Source organism: Salmo trutta, chromosome 36, assembly GCF_901001165.1.
Source record: "Salmo trutta chromosome 36, fSalTru1.1, whole genome shotgun sequence".
NCBI classification, from domain to species: domain Eukaryota; kingdom Metazoa; phylum Chordata; class Actinopteri; order Salmoniformes; family Salmonidae; genus Salmo; species Salmo trutta.
The window spans coordinates 33,263,811-33,282,786 of record NC_042992.1 but is presented as its reverse complement, the minus strand read 5'-3'; the positions used below and the strand labels follow the sequence as shown (position 1 = coordinate 33,282,786).

General features: G+C 44.6%; 1 protein-coding gene across 4 annotated transcripts in view; it reads right to left on the bottom strand.

Annotated features, from left to right (window-relative positions):
* The window catches only part of LOC115175938 (POU domain, class 2, transcription factor 2), a 43,016-nt gene extending 27,660 nt beyond the window's left edge, over positions 1-15,356 (bottom strand). For all 4 annotated transcript variants that reach the window (XM_029735593.1, XM_029735594.1, XM_029735597.1 and 1 more), the window contains exon 1: positions 14,595-15,356. In XM_029735593.1, coding sequence (XP_029591453.1) covers positions 14,595-14,694 — 100 coding nt within the window. In that variant the 5' untranslated portion in view covers positions 14,695-15,356. The remainder of the gene's footprint in view (positions 1-14,594) is intronic.
* Between the last annotated feature and the right edge of the window lie 3,620 nt (positions 15,357-18,976).

The window sequence follows — 18,976 nt, the reverse complement described above, 5'->3', positions numbered from 1 at the left end:
AATTTCAAATGCAAACGTATGTAAATGCAAAACACACGTGTGTGTGCAGAGATGATCCTTATGAAAAATACATTTTCAAAAAAGCCAATATTACCCAACATGCCAGAGGTGCACCCGTTGCATTTCAATGTGGATCGGCTCCCTCCATTATTTATGACGGTTTACGCCTCAAAACCACCGGCCCTAGCTCACACCTATCGCCATAGTAACCACCGGTCCTCATCCTATATATATATATATATGCGGAGATCTTCCCTCTAGCTCACCACTACCACCACTACAGTACAGCAAGGAATGTTGTTTCAAAGCCCGCCTGACTTACATGCATATATACGCGCCTCTGTCAGGGTTGGGGGTTCCAATGGAGAGTGGCTGGATTTTTTTCCGGTTTGTGTGGGTGCTGTTTTGGTGTGTGTGTGGGTCCCCTGGTGCTCGGACAATAGGGCCCGCTGTGCATCCAACACTGTTGGACAGACTTAATGAACCCTTGGTCTCCCTCCCCCACCATTGTCCAGCCCTATTTTTACCTTGGCCTGCAGTGGCTGTGTCACTGGTAATATTGACGACCCCCCCCCCCCTCCCTCCCTCCCTGGCCCGCAACCACTGTTGTCCACTGTTCACCTCATCCATAGTAGACAGTATTGATTTTCAGCACAGAAAATAAAAAAGGCTATGAATTTTAATGCCTTCTGTCTGTCCCCCCTCATCCGACCCATCCCTCCACCTCTCTCTTCTCTTCCCTCTCTTTCTTTCCTGGGGAAGGATAAAGGAGAGGAGTGTTGGAGAGGGGGGTGTTGGGGGGGTGTTAGGGGTATGAGGTTGGGTCATTTCTCATTTCCTAGCCTTGTCTCCTACCTACACCCCCTGTTAACTACAGTGTGTGCAAGACAAATGAGAGACAGGACGTGTCAAATAAAAAAGCTCTCGTTTGATTGAGTTTATTGGATGCTGAACCAAAATTCTATTAAATAAATCTACTTAAAAAAAATTGGGTTCATTAGTAATGTTTTCTTGTAAGGAGTGAAGTGGTGTATCCAAATATAAACATATCATACAACACTTTATGAATGTATTAATCACTTCGACATTTACTGCCACAATCATTATTTGCCCAATCATTTGTTAACTTACAGTAGAAATCAATTAAAACAAATGTACAATTTGTCTAGAGAAAATGTATGATAATAATTATGTACATGCATGTGAAAAACATAATTCACCGTATTCAATAAATATATAGTGATAAGATGGAAGAGTAAAGGAAAACTGCATACTATTAGTCTTAGTGAAAGACTATTAGTCTATTACAGTCATTTCAGCACCCTGTCTCTCTAGTCATTTCAGAAACATGTCTCTCTAGTCATTTCAGCACCCTGTCTATCTAGTCATTTCAGCACCCTGTCTCTCTAGTCATTTCAGAAACATGTCTCTCTAGTAATTTCAGCACCCTGTCTATCTAGTTATATCAGCACCATGTCTCTCTAATCATTTCAGTACCCTGTCACTAGTAATTTCAGCACCCTGTCACTAGTAATTTCAGCACCCTGTCTCTCTAGTCATTTCAGCACCCTGTCTCTCTGGTCATTTCAGCACCCTGTCTATCTAGTTAGTTCATCACCCTGTCTCTCTAGTCATTTCAGCACCCTGTCTCTCTAGTCATTTCAGCACCCTGTCTCTCTGGTCATTTCAGCACCCTGTCTATCTAGTTAGTTCATCACCCTGTCTATCTAGTCATTTCAGCACCCTGTCTCTCTAGTCATTTCAGAACCCTGTCTCTCTAGTCATTTCAGCACCCTGTCTCTCTAGTCATTTCAGCACCCTGTCTCTCTAGTCATTTCAGCACCCTGTCTCTCTAGTCATTTCAGAACCCTGTCTCTCTAGTCATTTCAGCACCCTGTCTCTCTAGTCATTTCAGCACCCTGTCTATCTAGTCATTTCAGAACCCTGTCTCTCTAGTCATTTCAGCACCCTGTCTCTCTAGTCATTTCAGCACCCTGTCTCTCTAGTCATTTCAGCACCCTGTCTCTCTAGTCATTTCAGCACCCTGTCTCTCTAGTCATTTCAGAACCCTGTCTCTCTAGTCATTTCAGCACCCTGTCTCTCTAGTCATTTCATGCAACCCAGTGGTGGGAGTTTGATCCCCGCTTACACCTTCTCTCTCTATTGTAGTCTATCACCCCCTTTTAGTAATTCACAATAAAGCATCTAAAAGATGTGTAAAAAAAATATATAAAATACAGTCGTATTGTCGGCCCGAGACGTTGCGGACACCAGGCTTTGTGGGATTTGTAGGATAGGGTGCAATACTTCCACCACGAATGGAAGCTCTTGAACACGGACCGACTACAGTCATACAGCAGGAGCACAACCTCGAGGTTACCTTAATAATCACTCAATTATGTCGCTTCTAAAAGAAAATGGCGCTCGGCGCTCCATTATGACCAGGAATGCCATGAACACAGTCATTCGCTAACGCTCGGAGGGGCCACAAATTGCTTCCCGCAATGCATTCAGAAGGGCATCCTTGGGAGTTGTGCAGCTGCAATTTCTGCACAGAATGCACAATGTGATTTTACACAATGTAAAGCTTTTAACCAATGGCCATTTTCTTGGACTTATTCTACCTGTGTGGGTATAATGGTATGGTTCCACAATAGAGGCGTTTCCTCAGATTGGTTTTATGTTTGGGCCTTACGTTATGTTCAATGACAATGAGAACTACCTTTCATAGAAGCACTTGCGTTGGCAATGGAGTGTGTGTGATGCGGGTGTGATGCGCGTGTGTCTGTGTGCGAGTGTGCGTTTGTGTACGCACGTATGTATACGAGTGTGTGTGTGCACAAGTGCTTGTATGAGCTTGTATGAGTTTGTATGAGCTTGTATGAGTTTGTATGAGCTTGTATGAGCTCGTATGCGTTTGTATGAGCTTGTATGAGCTTGTATGAGTTTGTATGAGCTTGTATGCGTTTGAATGAGCTTGTATGAGCTTGTATGCGTTTGTATGAGCTTGTATGAGCTTGTATGAGTTTGTATGAGCTTGTATGCGTTTGTATGAGCTTGTATGAGCTTGTATGAGTTTGTATGAGCTTGTATGCGTTTGTATGAGCTTGTATGAGCTTGTATGAGTTTGTATGAGCTTGTATGCATTTGTATGAGCTTGCATGAGTTTGTATGAGCGTGTATGAGCTTGTATGCGTTTGTATGAGCTTGTATGAGCTTGTATGAGTTTGTATGAGCTTGTATGCGTTTGTATGAGCTTGTATGCATTTGTATGAGCTTGTATGAGCTTGCATGTAAAACATTGGCAAATCTAATAAAGAAATGACCAAACTAACCATTTGACTGAGAATTGTATCCCAAGACAGACAAAATAGCCTGAGTGGGTATCCAACTGATCTGGATCATATCTGTTCCATCTGTTCAGAAAGCATTTTCAACATCTAGTACATTTCTATTTCATTTTAGGGGAGGCAGGTAGCCTAGAGGTTAAGCCTGTTGGGCCATTAAGTGAAAGGTCGCTGGTTCGAATCCCCGAGGAGACTAGGTGAAGAAAATCGGACAATGTGCCCTTGAGCAAGGTACTTAACACCGAATTGTTCCTGCAAGTCGCTCTGGATATGAGTGTCTACTAAAATGTAAATGGAATTTCAAGGCCTCCTTTTACACAAAGATCACAGCTTTTAACCCCACTGTCTAAATATCTTCATTGGTGTCTTTAATATACAGAGTAGCCAGGTAATCCACTTAATGTCATGGCCAGTCTGGCCCAGCTACTCCAGAGCTCCGGGCCTTGAACTTGAGACGTGACACAACAGATAGGCCAGGCCGTGGACAGATGAAAGAGAAGAATAGAATGGGGTTGATGGGCCGGCTGCATATGAATTAGCAGAAGGGGGAACAACAGAGGGAGGGCAGTGAGGAAGGATAAAGGTCAGGGGTCAACCCCCCCTGCACACCTCACGGCGAGACAAAGGAGAGCAGAGGGGTAAGGGCCATGGATTGTGCTCCAAGAGGGGGGCTGGTAAAAGCACACACACACTTAGCCCATTTCATCCAAACACATACTCACACCTCAGCTCACATAAATTAGGTACATAACATTTGAGGATATTAGCATGAATATTTTAGCATAGCTACATTTAAATGCTAACATTTGTGCATATTTAACATGGTGAAGTGGGTGGGTATTGAAGCATATTTAGGGGACATCTATATGGACAACACAAATGATTTCTCCATTAAATATTTAGCATGTTTAGCACAATCAAATATGAATTCAGACATATCATATATATATATATATATATATAGACTCATTATATATTATAGGGAGACATTTTCAAATAGACCCATTTAATCTATCACAGATTCACCCACCTATAAAATGTAAAGTGTGAGTGGTCAATCATTCCTCATTCCATACTCAAATCTAATTCCAGCGGGTATGTTGAGAATGCAAATGAACTCTTTAAAATCAAGCCTGACCGCAGTCTTTGGCCTTTACAAGGATGGGTCGTAAAAACCTCGGCGCCACACAGCCACACACGGTTCATCACAGATAATTTACTGCCTTAGGGCCAGTGGCTAAACGCACCTTGCTACAGCTAGCTATCTACACAGAGGCGTAGGGAGGGGGAACGACGGCTGACAAAAAAACCCATGCATGGACTGAAGAAGATAGCACTTCGGGGGTAGTAAGTGAACACTGGGCCATCCGACATCAGCCTTAGCTTTGCGTGCTCGGCTCTGTGTTCTATTCTGCGTGCGACACCATGATAGATAGATAGCTGGATCGGAGGGAGCTAGCTAGGCTTTTAAAAGCCCCCAGGAAAAAAAAACAGGAGAAGGGAGAGCTAGCCTAAATATCAGAATCTCCTTAAGAAATCCCCCTTAGGAATACCGGTATACTAGGACCCATTTTCTATAGAGAATTATGCCACCGAGCGGACTGGAGATTTACCATATTCATACAGTGGATGAGTGGTGGGGGAGGATTCAGCCTCACCTGTCCTACCTCGGCACTATGTGTGCAGGCTTGCACTCCTAAATCTCTGAGGGGCGCCATTAGGGAGAAGGGAGAAGTAGCTCTCTCCCGCTTCTTTATGTAACGCAGGCTCCTCGTCATTCAATACACTCCTCTTAATAAGGGCTAGGTTCAACAAAGGCCACGGCCCAAATAGGCAACAACAAAAAGAAGTGTGGAGGAAAAAGGGCCTCTAAATATCTCCATACTAGGGGCCTTCAACACGATGCAGCCTTTAAAAAGTGTTGCTGCTGCATTGGTGAGACACACAGATTCATAATAATGTGTTTGATTGAAGCCCCCAGAGAAAGCGACAGAGGACGGTTTGTCGGTGTGTCAAATGTGTGTGTCTGTCTGTGTGTGTGTGTGTGTGTGTGTGTGTGTGTGTGTGTGTGTGTGTGTGTGTGTGTGTGTGTGTGTGTGTGTGTGTGTGTGTGTGTGTGTGTGTGTGTGTGTGTGTGTGTGTGTGTGTGTGTCTGTGTGAACGTGTATGTATACGTGTGTGTGTGGATTAGGGCAGGGGAGTGTTGCTGCGAGAGTGAGGCTGGCTAACAGATTCACATCCAATATGGAGAGGTTAAAGTGACGACTTCAATTCTCCCCATAGTGCAAAGAGAGAATGAGATTGAGCTAGGGGTAGAGGGGTAGAGGGGGAGAGGAGGAGGGGGGTGTACTACAACAGATTAATTTCATTTTAGGACGGAGCACTCCTCTCCTGGAGCAAAACGAGAGGATGAAAAAGAACAGAGGGAGACGGTGATAAGGAGGTGAGCATGGAAAATAAAATACAAATGTTCCCCTCTGATAGGAAAATGTGTGCCTCTGTTAAAGGGGGGATACCCTTGTAATGTGTGTCTGTGTTAAAGGGAGTGTACCCTTGTAATGTGTGTCTGTGTTAAAGGGAGTGTACCTTTGTAATGTATGTCTGTGTTAAAGGGAGTGTACCTTTGTAATCTGTGTCTGTGTTAAAGGGAGTGTACCTTTGTAACGTGTGTCTGTGTTAAAGGGAGTGTACCTTTGTAACGTGTGTCTGCGTCAAAGGGAGTGTACCCTTGTAATGTGTGTCTGTGTTAAAGGGAGTGTACCCTTGAAATGTGTGTCTGTGTTAAAGGGAGTGTACCTTTGTAATGTATGTCTGTGTTAAAGGGAGTGTACCTTTGTAATCTGTGTCTGTGTTAAAGGGAGTGTACCTTTGTAATGTGTGTCTGTGTTAAAGGGAGTGTACCTTTGTAATGTGTGTCTGTGTTAAAGGGAGTGTACCCTTGTAATGTGTGTCTGTGTTAAAGGGAGTGTACTCTTGAAATGTGTGTCTGTGTTAAAGGGAGTGTACCTTTGTAATGTATGTCTGTGTTAAAGGAAGTGTACCTTTGTAATCTGTGTCTGTGTTAAAGGGAGTGTACCTTTGTAATGTGTGTCTGTGTTAAAGGGAGTGTACCTTTGTAATGTGTGTCTGTGTTAAAGGGAGTGTACCCTTGAAATGTGTGTCTGTGTTAAAGGGAGTGTACTTTTGTAATCTGTGTCTGTGTTAAAGGGAGTGTACTTTTGTAATGTGTGTCTGTGTTAAAGGGAGTGTACCCTTGAAATGTCTGTCTGTGTTAAAGGGAGTGTACCCTTGAAATGTGTGTCTGTGTTAAAGGGAGTGTACCTTTGTAATCTGTGTCTGTGTTAAAGGGAGTGTACCTTTGTAATGTGTGTCTGTGTTAAAGGGAGTGTACTTTTGTAATGTGTGTCTGTGTTAAAGGGAGTGTACCTTTGTAATGTGTGTCTGTGTTAAAGGGAGTGTACCTTTGTAACGTGTGTCTGTGTTAAAGGGAGTGTACCTTTGTAATGTGTGTCTATTGTGAGCACACACAGTAGGGTCTAAAACTCCTCAGTGGTCCATGGAGATGTGTACTGGTATCTAATTATTCATACACTTGGGTTTGGTGAATCTGTACCATCTGTGTGTCTTGTCTGTACTCTTGTCTATAGCCTGCAGGCACTATGGTCCAACCCAACGTTAATAAATCCCTGTGTACGTACATACATACATACTGAATGTGTGAATGCAAATGTGTGAGTGTGTGTAAAGTGCATGTATGTATTTGAGAACGGGGGAGGGGGAAGGGGTGGATAGGGGCAGGTGGGGGTTGAAGCGCCCGAGCACTCAGATATATTAAAAGCCGGACCCCGAGCATCCGCTGGCCCCCGAGCCGCTCCATTGTTGTCACGTTACTTCTGTCTGCTGCACGCACACATTTGTGGGTGCATGATATTACATTTTTCACTCAAACCCCTGGCAGTCACCCCTTGCACTCACAAAGGCAGAAGGGAGGAAGGAGGGAGGAAGGAGGAAGGAGGGAGGAAGGAGGAAGGACAGAGTGTCCCTGAGGTATATAAGGGAACCCCCCCCACACCTCCCATCTCATCCTTTCATTATCATAACTCCCATCCGCTAAATTAAATTGGGGGGGCCTAAATCTCTCCCAAAACTGCACTAGCCTACAACCAGTGGAGGGGAATGGGAGAGGGGGGCAAAATTCAATCAAACAGGACCAAGTTGCATTATTCCCCTTTATTGCTTAAATGTATCAACAGCTACAACATTATGCCTGCCAAGGCACACACAAAAATGTGAAATGGCCACACAAAGGACATGTTTCTGGTGTCTAGTTAATCCAACTACATGGGCTTGTTGTTGCCAACACATCTCTATGTGTGTAGGGGAGTGGGATTACATTGCACACACACACACACACACACACACACACACAATGTGCATCGTTCTCTTTCCCTTTAATCTCACCCCGACTAAAGTTACATTCAACAGCAAGGGGCTTTAGCCCGGCGCTACTATCTTACTAAAATAGAAAAAAGTCACACATTCTTCCTCGTTATGATAAGCCCCCCGAAATCAAAAGAGCGGGTCCTTTTTTCTCCAGGGCGCTTTTCCCTTCTTTTCCCTCGTTTCATACCAGGCCTCATTGAGAAGCACACAAAAGAGGGGATGGGATAACAGCCTAGCGTGTGTCACAAAGGGCCAAAGCGCCGCCGCTCCTTTCCTCCCTTGCTCCCTGTGTTATGTTGCTGTACAGTGTGAAATCAAATTATTCTGCTTAATTAAGAGGTGGCTAACCCTGACCCCAGATCAGCAGCTAATCAGCAGGAAAGCCTGCAGGTTTTCCACTATGGCGTAGTCGGCGGGGCTAGCTCGCTAGTCTATTCATCTCCATGTGCTGTTGCAGGGCCAAGGCAATGTATTGTGGGAGGGAGAGGGGAACGTAGTATGAGCTGTATGTATAGACATTGCTTGCTCCCCCTACGACGTGCCTGCTTGTACGCTATTTGTTTGTTCATTTGAGAAAAGGGGCCCGTGGCTAAGTGCATTCGATTAGAGGTTGAGAATGAGTTCCATTCCACGGGCGTGCAGACACTGCCCATTGAGCACTGAGAGGTTTGTGCATTGGAAAAGGAGGCCCTGCTGTGCTTGGAGTCATCATTTGGGTGATGTGCGATGGACACTGGCACATGCACACTCACACACTCACAAAGATTCCACACAGACACACGCGTGCGCGCAAAGATGTACAAAGACACACGCACAGACACATACAGAGACACACAAAGATGTACAAGGACATGCACACACACACACACGCACGCACGCACGCACACACACACACACACACACCAATACACACACTCACTCAGCCCAGTCAAATATAGCATTGTGTCCTGAATACGGCCAATTTGGCTCCTAATGGTCTTTGTGACCATCAAGGCTCCGAAGGTAAGCTGAGTGGAGGACAGAGAGAGAGAAGAGAGAAAGTGTTTACCTTTATAACTATATGTGTCTAATGGCCTATGGATGTCTCCATGGTAACATGGGCAGTAGGTGGCGAGCTAGGGAGCAGGCGGGCGGTGAGGCCGAGCCGAAATCTGCCCTCCATATTTAGTTCTATCGAGAGGACCATTTATAGTTCTCATCGCTACAGCTCGGCTACATCAGTGGTCTGCAATGAGTTCATTATCGGCGGAGGAAAGAGAACAAAAGCGGCTGTGTTTAAGTGTCCAAGAGAGAAGGGAGCGAGAGAGGCAGAGAGAGGCAGAGAGAGGCAGAGAGAAGCAGATAGAAGCAGAGAGAGGCAGAGAGAGGCAGAGAGAGGCAGATAGAAGCAGAGAGAGGCAGAGAGAGGCAGAGAGAGGCGGATAGAAGCAGAGAGAGGCAGATAGAAGCAGAGAGAGGCAGAGAGAGGCAGAGAGAGGCAGAGAGAGGCAGATAGAAGCAGAGAGAGGCGGATAGAAGCAGAGAGAGGCAGACAGAGGCAGAGAGAGGCAGATAGAAGCAGAGAGAGGCGGAGAGAGTGGGTCGGCGTTAGAAGCAGGGATGGGAGAGGTGGCTTAATGCAATAAAGCATGTTGTATTGACACCTCTGTTGTGTCTATTGATTCCTCATTATGTCCCTAACAAACCTTGGTGGACATATTGTCATTCGCAATCATGTTAGCACTGGGACTCGCTAACGCTCCCCCTTAAATCCGATCTATACACACACACACACACACACACGACCCACATTCCCTCACAAACACACGCTACGTACATACTGCTCACACATACACGCACACTAGACACACAGGCGGAGAGTAGTCAATGTAACCTGATCAATATCAGAGCGAGGTTAAAACCACTCCGACGGTATGTACCTGTGAATTCACACTGGTTCAGATAAGATACATACACAGATCTATAATTGACCTCAATGTGCAATTATCGGGTATACAACCTGTCCGCCCTCTCTCACAGACCTGAGCTGTCTCACACACACGCACGCACACACACACACGCACGCACGCACACACACACACACACACGCACGCACGCACACACACACACGCACACACACGCATACACACGCACGCACACACACGCACGCACGCACACACGCACGCACACACACATACACACACACACACACGCACGCACACACACACACACACACACACGCACACACACGCATACACACACACACACACACACGCACGCACGCACACACACACACACACACGCACGCACACACACACGCACGCACGCACACACACACACACGCACGCACGCACGCACACACGCATACACACACACACACACACAAATGCTAGCCAATTAATCCAGGCCTCCAAGCCTTCACCCATCCACCCCCACCTCACTCCCCTCGCCAAGCCCAGGTACACAGCCTCATCCTGGGCAGAGAGAGGTGAGGAGTTGGGGTGTGGGCTGGAGCCAGTTATCAAGCAGCATGGAGGCAACAGTGTGTGGTGGTGGAGTGGTTAGGGAGCTGGACCAGAAAACTGCCTGTTAGGTACTAGACCGCTGCAACTGTGAACTCTCCAACTAAACTCTACCCACTGGTCACACACTGGTTGAACTAACGTGGAATAGATGTTGAAATGATGTCAGTGGGTAGTCCATAGATTTTTTGTCTAGTACATCATTGTTGAGCACTTTATCAGTTATCTTACCACGCTGTAACGAAAGTAATTACCAACCTTTTGATTGTGTTAAAATACAATGATGAATCTGAATCGAATGAATTAAAAACGCAAAGTTTTGCCTGGATAGTCAAAACATGCAGTACTTGATAGCATGGCCGCAAGTATCAACACAGCTACAAGCATTCACAGTTCCTCACCAGACAGAGTGCCGACTCACTCTGAATTTGATAGCGTTTTATGTGCAAAAAGAACTCTGGAGATTTTAAAGTCAAATAAAACATATTTTTTGAAATGATTTGTTCTGGCTGCGACCAATGTCAAAGCCTAAGGCGCTAACGGGGTAATGGCAGGTCCCAATACACTCAAGTATCTGAGAGAAGAAACGTTTTGCACATTTATTTCTGACGAAAGCATCAATTTCAACGGGACTTCAGTAACCTTTCCCTCACCTTTCTATGGAGATAACAACATATGTTATTACTATTAATATGGTATTACTTGCTTCTACTATTAATACTGCAGATATACCTCTAATACTGTACCTCACCTTCTTTCTAAACTTGGAAACTGACCCTGAAACCATTTCCAAATGCATCTCAAACCATGTCTGAACCCTTGAGCCAATCCCATTTAGCCTAATGCTCTGTTTGCTGACTGGCCATGCACATCCAAACAAAAACGCCAAGATAATTTTACAAACCTCCATCAAAATGGTGGCCGGAAAAACCCCATTCATGGGGTTAGTGGGTTTGCCACAACACCATGGTCAACCTAACACATAAGCTCTTAGCTTAGATCCACTTGGTAGTCCAATAGCCCATCTTTGCTAACGTATGCTGTTTGTACCCTCTCGCTCTCTCTCCCTCCTTCTCGGGTTCTTTCCCTCCTTAACACCCCCACTTTAGCCTCTATCTCTCTCTCTCTCTCCCTCTAAGCATGCTGGGATTGAACCCCCAGCAGCCCCCTCTCTCTCTGTCCATCATCTGGACCTTAGATCAGAAGGGGAAGTGTGGGTAACAGACTTAGCTAAACAGGCTTATGGGCCAGACCAAAACACCAGGAAAATCCAATTGAAAACCCACCCGGGCCCAAAGGGAACACAGGAAAGACAGACAGAACGAGAGAGAGAGAGAGAGAGAGAGAGAGAGAGAGAGAGAGAGAGAGAGAGAGAGAGATACTTCTATGTTAGATGCACTTTATTGGCTGACCGACCATCTGTGTCTTTATGTTGTTACCCAATTCCTCATGGGACATGGAGGAAAGTAGAGAGAAGAAAAGAAGGGGGTATATTCACTTTTCTACCACTGATGTTTTATACCAGTATTGACTTATACCCTTCTATTCAAGCCTGCATATGGGAGTATGTTCACTTTATAGGCTACTCACTCACACCTCTATACTGGCATAAGCTAGTAGGTGTGTTACCCAGGGATAGTAGGTGTGTTACCCAGGGATAGTAGGTGTGTTATCCAGGGATAGTAGGTGTGTTACCCAGGGATAGTAGGTGTGTTACCCAGGGATAGTAGGTGTGTTACCCAGGGATAGTAGGTGTGTTACCCAGGGATAGTAGGTGTGTTACCCAGGGATAGTAGGTGTGTTACCCAGGGATAGTAGGTGTGTTACCCAGGGATAGTAGGTGTGTTACCCAGGGATAGTAGGTGTGTTACCCAGGGATGTAGGTGTGTTATCCAGGGATAGTAGGTGTGTTACCCAGGGATAGTAGGTGTGTTACCCAGGGATAGTAGGTGTGTTACCCAGGGATAGTAGGTGTGTTACCCAGGGATAGTAGGTGTGTTACCCAAGGATGTAGGTGTGTTATCCAGGGATGTAGATGTGTTACCCAGGGATGTAGGTGTGTTACCCAGGGATGTAGGTGTGTTATCCAGGGATGTAGATGTGTTACCCAGGGATGTAGGTGTGTTACCCAGGGATGTAGGTGTGTTACCCAGGGATGTAGGTGTGTTATCCAGGGATGTAGGTGTGTTACCCAGGGATGTAGATGTGTTACCCAGGGATGTAAGTGTGTTATCCAAGGATGTAGGTGTGTTATCCAGGGATAGTAGGTGTGTTATCCAGGGATGTAGGTGTGTTACCCAGGGATGTAGGTGTGTTACCCAGGGATGTAGGTGTGTTACCCAGGGATAGTAGGTGTGTTACCCAGGGATGTAGGTGTGTTATCCAGGGATGTAGGTGTGTTATCCAGGGATGTAGGTGTGTTACCCAGGGATGTAGGTGTGTTACCCAGGGATGTAGGTGTGTTATCCAGGGATGTAGATGTGTTACCCAGGGATGTAGTTGTGTCATCCAGAGATGTAGGTGTGTTATCCAGGGATGTAGATGTGTTACCCAGGGATGTAGGTGTGTTATCCAGAGATGTAGGTGTGTTATCCAGGGATGTAGATGTGTTATCCAGGGATAGTAGGTGTGTTATCCAGGGATGTAGGTGTGTTATCCAGGGATGTAGGTGTGTTACCCAGGGATGTAGATGTGTTATTCAGGGATGTAGGTGTTTTATCCAGGGATGTAGGTGTGTTATCCAGGGATGAAGATGTGTTATCCAGGGATGTAGGTGTGTTATCCAGGGATGTAGGTGTTATACCCAGGCATGTAGATGTGTTACCCAGGGATGTAAGTGTGTTATCCAGGGATGTAAGTGTGTTATCCAGGGATGTAGATGTGTTATCCAGGGATGTAGGTGTGTTACCCAGGGATGTAGATGGGTTACCCAGGGATGTAGGCGTGTTACCCAGGGATGTAGGTGTGTTAGCCAGGGATGTAGGTGGGTCAATCTTGAACATTAGGGGTAAATAGGTGGGTAAACCCATATGCAAATAAATGATTATCTAGCATTATAAGTGGATAACCTCTTTTCACAAAATAAAAAGGTGTAAACTGAGTTGACTTTAGTTAACCCTCAACTACATCACGAATGTTATCCTGTGTTTATACCAGTTTAAACCTGTTCCAAAATGTGTTAATTAATTATTCACTCGTAACCTATACTTTACCTTCATTTCATTCAGTGACCGACCTATAACGGCTGTCCCCTCTTCCCACCCCTCTCTCACACAACAAAAGCCATGAACATACGTGCCCTGTCAAGCCGTCCTCCTGCATGGCATCCACAACCAGCGCTCATTAAACATTTCAACCGTTCTTCTCCTGGTGACATGTAGTTAAGTAGATAGCCTGCATTATCATCACAGCCCTGGAGAGGAGCATATATTCGGCCCCATCTGTTATTTGAATTTTCCACTTGGATGGAGACAGGGACAGCATCATCTTCCCGCCCCCTTCCCTCTCTCCTCGTTGTTAGATAAAACCACCTCCACCAAAAAGTGACAAAGATCGTAAAAGACAAGATAGTTCATATACTCCACAGGTTGTTGCAACACTACAGTCACCAATCATTTCTCATTAAATTCATTGATAATTACCTAACCTGACTAGGCCTATCAACTTTACGCATCAACACTTTGACTGAGAATATGATAATTAAAGTAGAATGGCACTGTAATTTGTTCAATCTTTTCCACTCCCCACTCCCAGCCTTGTCGCAAGGTTTCTCACTCTCTATCCCTCTTTTTTTCCGCGGCCCCGGGATCGATCTCCGCTGGGTCGATAAATTACCATGAATATTCCCTTAACCGTCCATGAGACGAAAACGGGAGAGACGGGTGCATAGACAGAGGCAGACGGAGCGGAGAAGACAGATGGAGATGGAAGTGAGGAGAGAAAACGGTCTGGGAACAGCATGGGATACAGCACATAAGCAAATGTTTAAAGGATGTAAATAATGAACCACATTTTCTTGACAACATTTTGGGGATAAGATGGGTTTTTTTACACTTTGGATTTTTATACAAATATTCTAATGTCTTTTGGGGGAAAATTCGACTCGGAGAGAAATGTAACCTATGTCTATAAAGAATTCAAGTTAAATCTTCTCATCCTTTTTGAGGAATCAAGAGGGGGTCTAAGGACTTGCCAGTGCAGTGGACAGGTATTAGCTGACTGACTTAAGTTTTTTTTCATGTATGTGAAATGTAGAGGAGCATGGCCAATGAAACAGCTATAGCGGTATAAGCAAAGGTCTTACCGGAGCTGGAGCGTAGAGCCAGCGGGGACTTGAGACGCCAGGCGCTGAAGTCGGAAGCAGTTCTCTGAAAGACGAACGGCACCGGCAAGGGAACAAACATGATCCGCTGTCGTTCTTGGTTTTTATTTGCAGTTTTCTTCGAATTGCGCTTGTCTTCTCTTCTTCGTATGCTTTCCAGGTAGACGTTTGAAAATATGTTTGGTAGTAAGAATATTTGGTTGAGTTTGTGTCTACGTTCACATTTTTGGTTTTGTGCCTCTATCTATGTCATATCGTTGTGGATATATGGTCCCTTAGTAGTTCAGTGAACGGTGCTCATTTGAGACTAACACACAGACGGATAGTCGGGATACTGGATACACAACGCCAGCTATGTAAAATAGGCTTCTGTTGATATTAGTCATTAACAGAATGAATAGACATTGAGTAACTCTCTAACGCTGGTATTCTCTCATTGGTAAAAGTTAGGCCTGTATGTAGCTACAAAATAGCCTAGACATGAACTGTATGGAATATTATTTTATTTTATTATATTCTTGAAGGTATTTCCATATGTTTTGCTTATCACGACAGGTGTGCGACTCTTCCCGTCACAGTGGCCTCTTTTACCTCGTTCGGTTTTGCTTTGGTTTACACTTGTAAATAAATATCTCTCCAGTTTTACTTTGATGAAAAACTATTCTCTCTCACTGTCTGTTGTAGCAGGTGTATGGTCGGAAGAGAAAAGGTTAACAACTGTTGGTGTTATGTTGCTATTTTTGGTTCTCTATATTTGGTTACAAGCAGAAATGGCTATGGTCAGCTCACGAATACATGCACACAAGAAGCATTATGATAAAATATACAATTAAATTATTTGAAACATTTAAATAGTCAAATAATAAGTAAGGGTACACGGGGACGCCTCTGGTTGTCGCTCCTCCCCCTCTCTGTCACAGGCCGGTAATTAAAACGCAATCAATCGATAAATAAAAGATACATAAATAAAACAGCTTTTTTTTTTTTTACTAAATGAAAGCTAAACGAAAAACATAAACACGGTACCCGTTATGCGGTATCTTTTCTTTGGCTCTGTCCCGCCATCCGTCTGTGTGTCTGTCTCTATGTTCCCGTTATTTGGGAACCCCAGTTCGTTCGGTCCGACTCCCTCCAGTCTGAAAGCGCTCTGACAACGCTGCTCGCAACATTGAGGCGAGAGAGCACCCGCCGTATAGCCTACAGTCCCCCACCCCCTTTCTCTCCCCCTCTCCCTTTTCATCCCCCCGCTTCCTTCTACCCCTGCTCTCTCCCTTTTTCTTACTAATCCCATATAAAATGACCTATACTCTGCATTGATCTCTTGATTAAACTTAATTCACAATGATGCCAATAATCGTGGTGGTCTCCTAATCGATTGGTTTACACAATAGACACGTATTCAGAGTTGGTGTTTGGTGTATTCTTGTGCAGGTGATTTTTCGCCTCGCTCCCCCTACATTTACCTTGGCTAAATCTACGCATTGAAGGTCATAGGCAGCATTGTCAGCATAGTAATACAGTAGTCTTATGGTATGAGTAATTGAGCTAGTTATAGAGATACTCAATTGGTGAATTGGGGGCATTTGGACATCATTGTGCGTAAAAGCCCTTAACTGCAGGTGTTTTGGTCAGTTTGGGAGCTTCTACAGCTGTAGCCTAGCATATGTACATCTTAGGATAGTCATCCATTCCTACACCTACACCCACGCCCCCTCCCATCCCTCCGCCGATACATTTTGTGCTGTCAGTTATAAAGCCACAATCTGTGCCGCGCACTTACACTCAAGATTATTGCCGACATAGATTTTTTAAATAGAAAAATCTATACGCTAAACATCGCAGTCAATATGGGAAAATCGAAAGCGCTGAGCCTGATCTCTCTCTCTCTACCTCTTCCTCTCACTGCTTCTGTGGTGTTGTTAATGAGTTATCGATAAATTATGGGCCTATGTCATAAAAAGCCAGAGGCATTGACAATGCCAATAACCAAACTGGAGGGTGAAAAAAGTCATAAAATAAGTATCACCTCAGTTGTGGATAAAACATCATTAATATTGTTCAACATATCGGTTACCAAGCCTATTCTAACAATGGAGACGGGGATCTGTTCTGGACGTGCTTTTGATTTCAGCTTCGCATAGACACCACAATGGTGCGGTGAGGTTTATTGTCCCCGTTCTCTCCCTCTCCCCCCGCTTACGCCCCTCTCCATTTGACAGATGACATCCGCATGTCCAACGAACGAGAGAGAGGGACAGAAAAAAAAGAGAAGCGACTAGTTGTCCTTCAGGAACCCCCCTCGCAGGAGAGGGCACGCGCTGAGACCCCCCCCAAACTCCTTCCAGACAAAAGCAATTATTTATTGTAGAATATAGTGTGTTTTGCGCGACTGAGGAAGGAAGGTGTGTGGATTAGAAGGAGAAGAGAGGAAGATAGTGGTAGACCCATCAACACGGGCTTCCTTTCATTTTATAACCATTTTATAACAAGCATGCGGTTTGCCACCATGTTGATCTCCTGACCATGATCACACATGAGCACACAATGAAAAAATGGACAAACATAGGCTACACAAACATTACACGCACACAATTACGCACGCACTCACGCACGCACGCGCGCGAACACACACTCACACAAAGAGCAAGGCAAACAAACATTGGCGCACATAATAGAGAACATCCCACACGCACAGGCCTGAACAGACTTGTCTCATAGACTACACTTAACATAGTAAACATAAATCCGAGACACTCAAATTAAGCGTTGTGAGCAGAGTGCCCCATGGTGGCTGGTGAGGCTATGGTATGGGCAGGCATAAGCTACAGACAACGAACACTATTGCATTTTATCACTAGCAAATTGAATGCACAGAGATACAGTGACGGGATCCTGAGGCCCATTGTCGTGCCATAGGTCCGCCACCATCACCTCATGTTTCAGCATTATAATGCACAGCCCCATGTTGCAAGGATCTGTACACAATTCCTGGAAGCTGAAAATGGCCCTGTTCTTCCATGACCTGCATACTCACCTGACATGTCACCCAATGAGCATGTTTGGTATGCTCTGGATTGACATGTACGACAGCGTGTTCCAGTTCCCGCAAATATCCAGCAACTTCGCACAGCCATTGAAGAGGAGTGGGACCTCATTCCACAGGCCACAATCGGGCTGATTGTGGCCTGAGATATGTCGCACTGCATGAGGCAAATGGTGGTCACACCAGATACTGACTGGTTTTCTGATCCACGCCCCTATCTTTAAAATGTTTTTTATCTGTGACCAACAGATGCATATCTGTATTCCCAGTCATGTGAAATCCATAGATTAGGGCATAATTAATTAATTTCAATTGACATATTTTCTTATATGGACTGTAACTCAGTAAAATCTTGGAAATTGTTGCATGTTGCATTTATATTTTGTTAAGTGTAGTATGATATGTTATGTTTGGTATGGTTATATCAGATAGAAGGTTACTTTAGGCAAAACCAAAAGTAATTTGCAACATATGATATGATGGATTAATACTTACCATACGAAACATAACATATCATATGAAATTAGTATGATATGTACTTACAGAATAATACGATCTGCTCTGAGACCGGGTTGGCCTGGAAGTGGTTCTATTGAATTCCGGTAATACTGGCATGAGTGCATATCACGTCAACAGAGTCAACATCATACGAACAAAAGTAGGTTGAATCAGTGACGGGCAGACATACACAGGCTACTGTAGACTATATTGGCTGCCTTCAGCCTTCAGCGCTCTTTCACACAATCCCAGAACTGGCTAGCTGGCGCACGTTCACTAACGCTGGTTGCTGCATGGCTTGCAGGGAAACCGGCTGCTTTTGCAGTGGATCATTTTCACATCACTAAAGAAAGAGCTTGGTAAATACAGACATTCCATGTTACTGTAAAAAGTTATTGTAAAGTGAACATCCAGGCATGTGTAGCCCATCATCATCATCAGTTGACTCTTCTTCTCCGTAATTGATTTATTTGAAATCAAATCAAGATGACAGTATGACACTGAATCCCAATATGCAATGATAAGTATTGTAATTATAATAAACCTATGTTTATCCTAAAAATCTGTGAATTCATATTTTGGCACAGTTAAAACATACTGGTCTTTTTGCAGCAATTTTATATACATTTGCATTTGTATAGCTTTGTTAGTCTTGTGAGAATGTAATGACAATGTGTGTGTGTGTGTGTGTGTGTGTGTGTGTGTGTGTGTGTGTGTGTGTGTGTGTGCGTGCGTGCTTGTGTGCGAGCGAGCGAGATAAAGTTCATTGTTAAATGGCAATGTCATGTTGACAAACGAGTTGGTTGAATTAAATTCTCTCTCG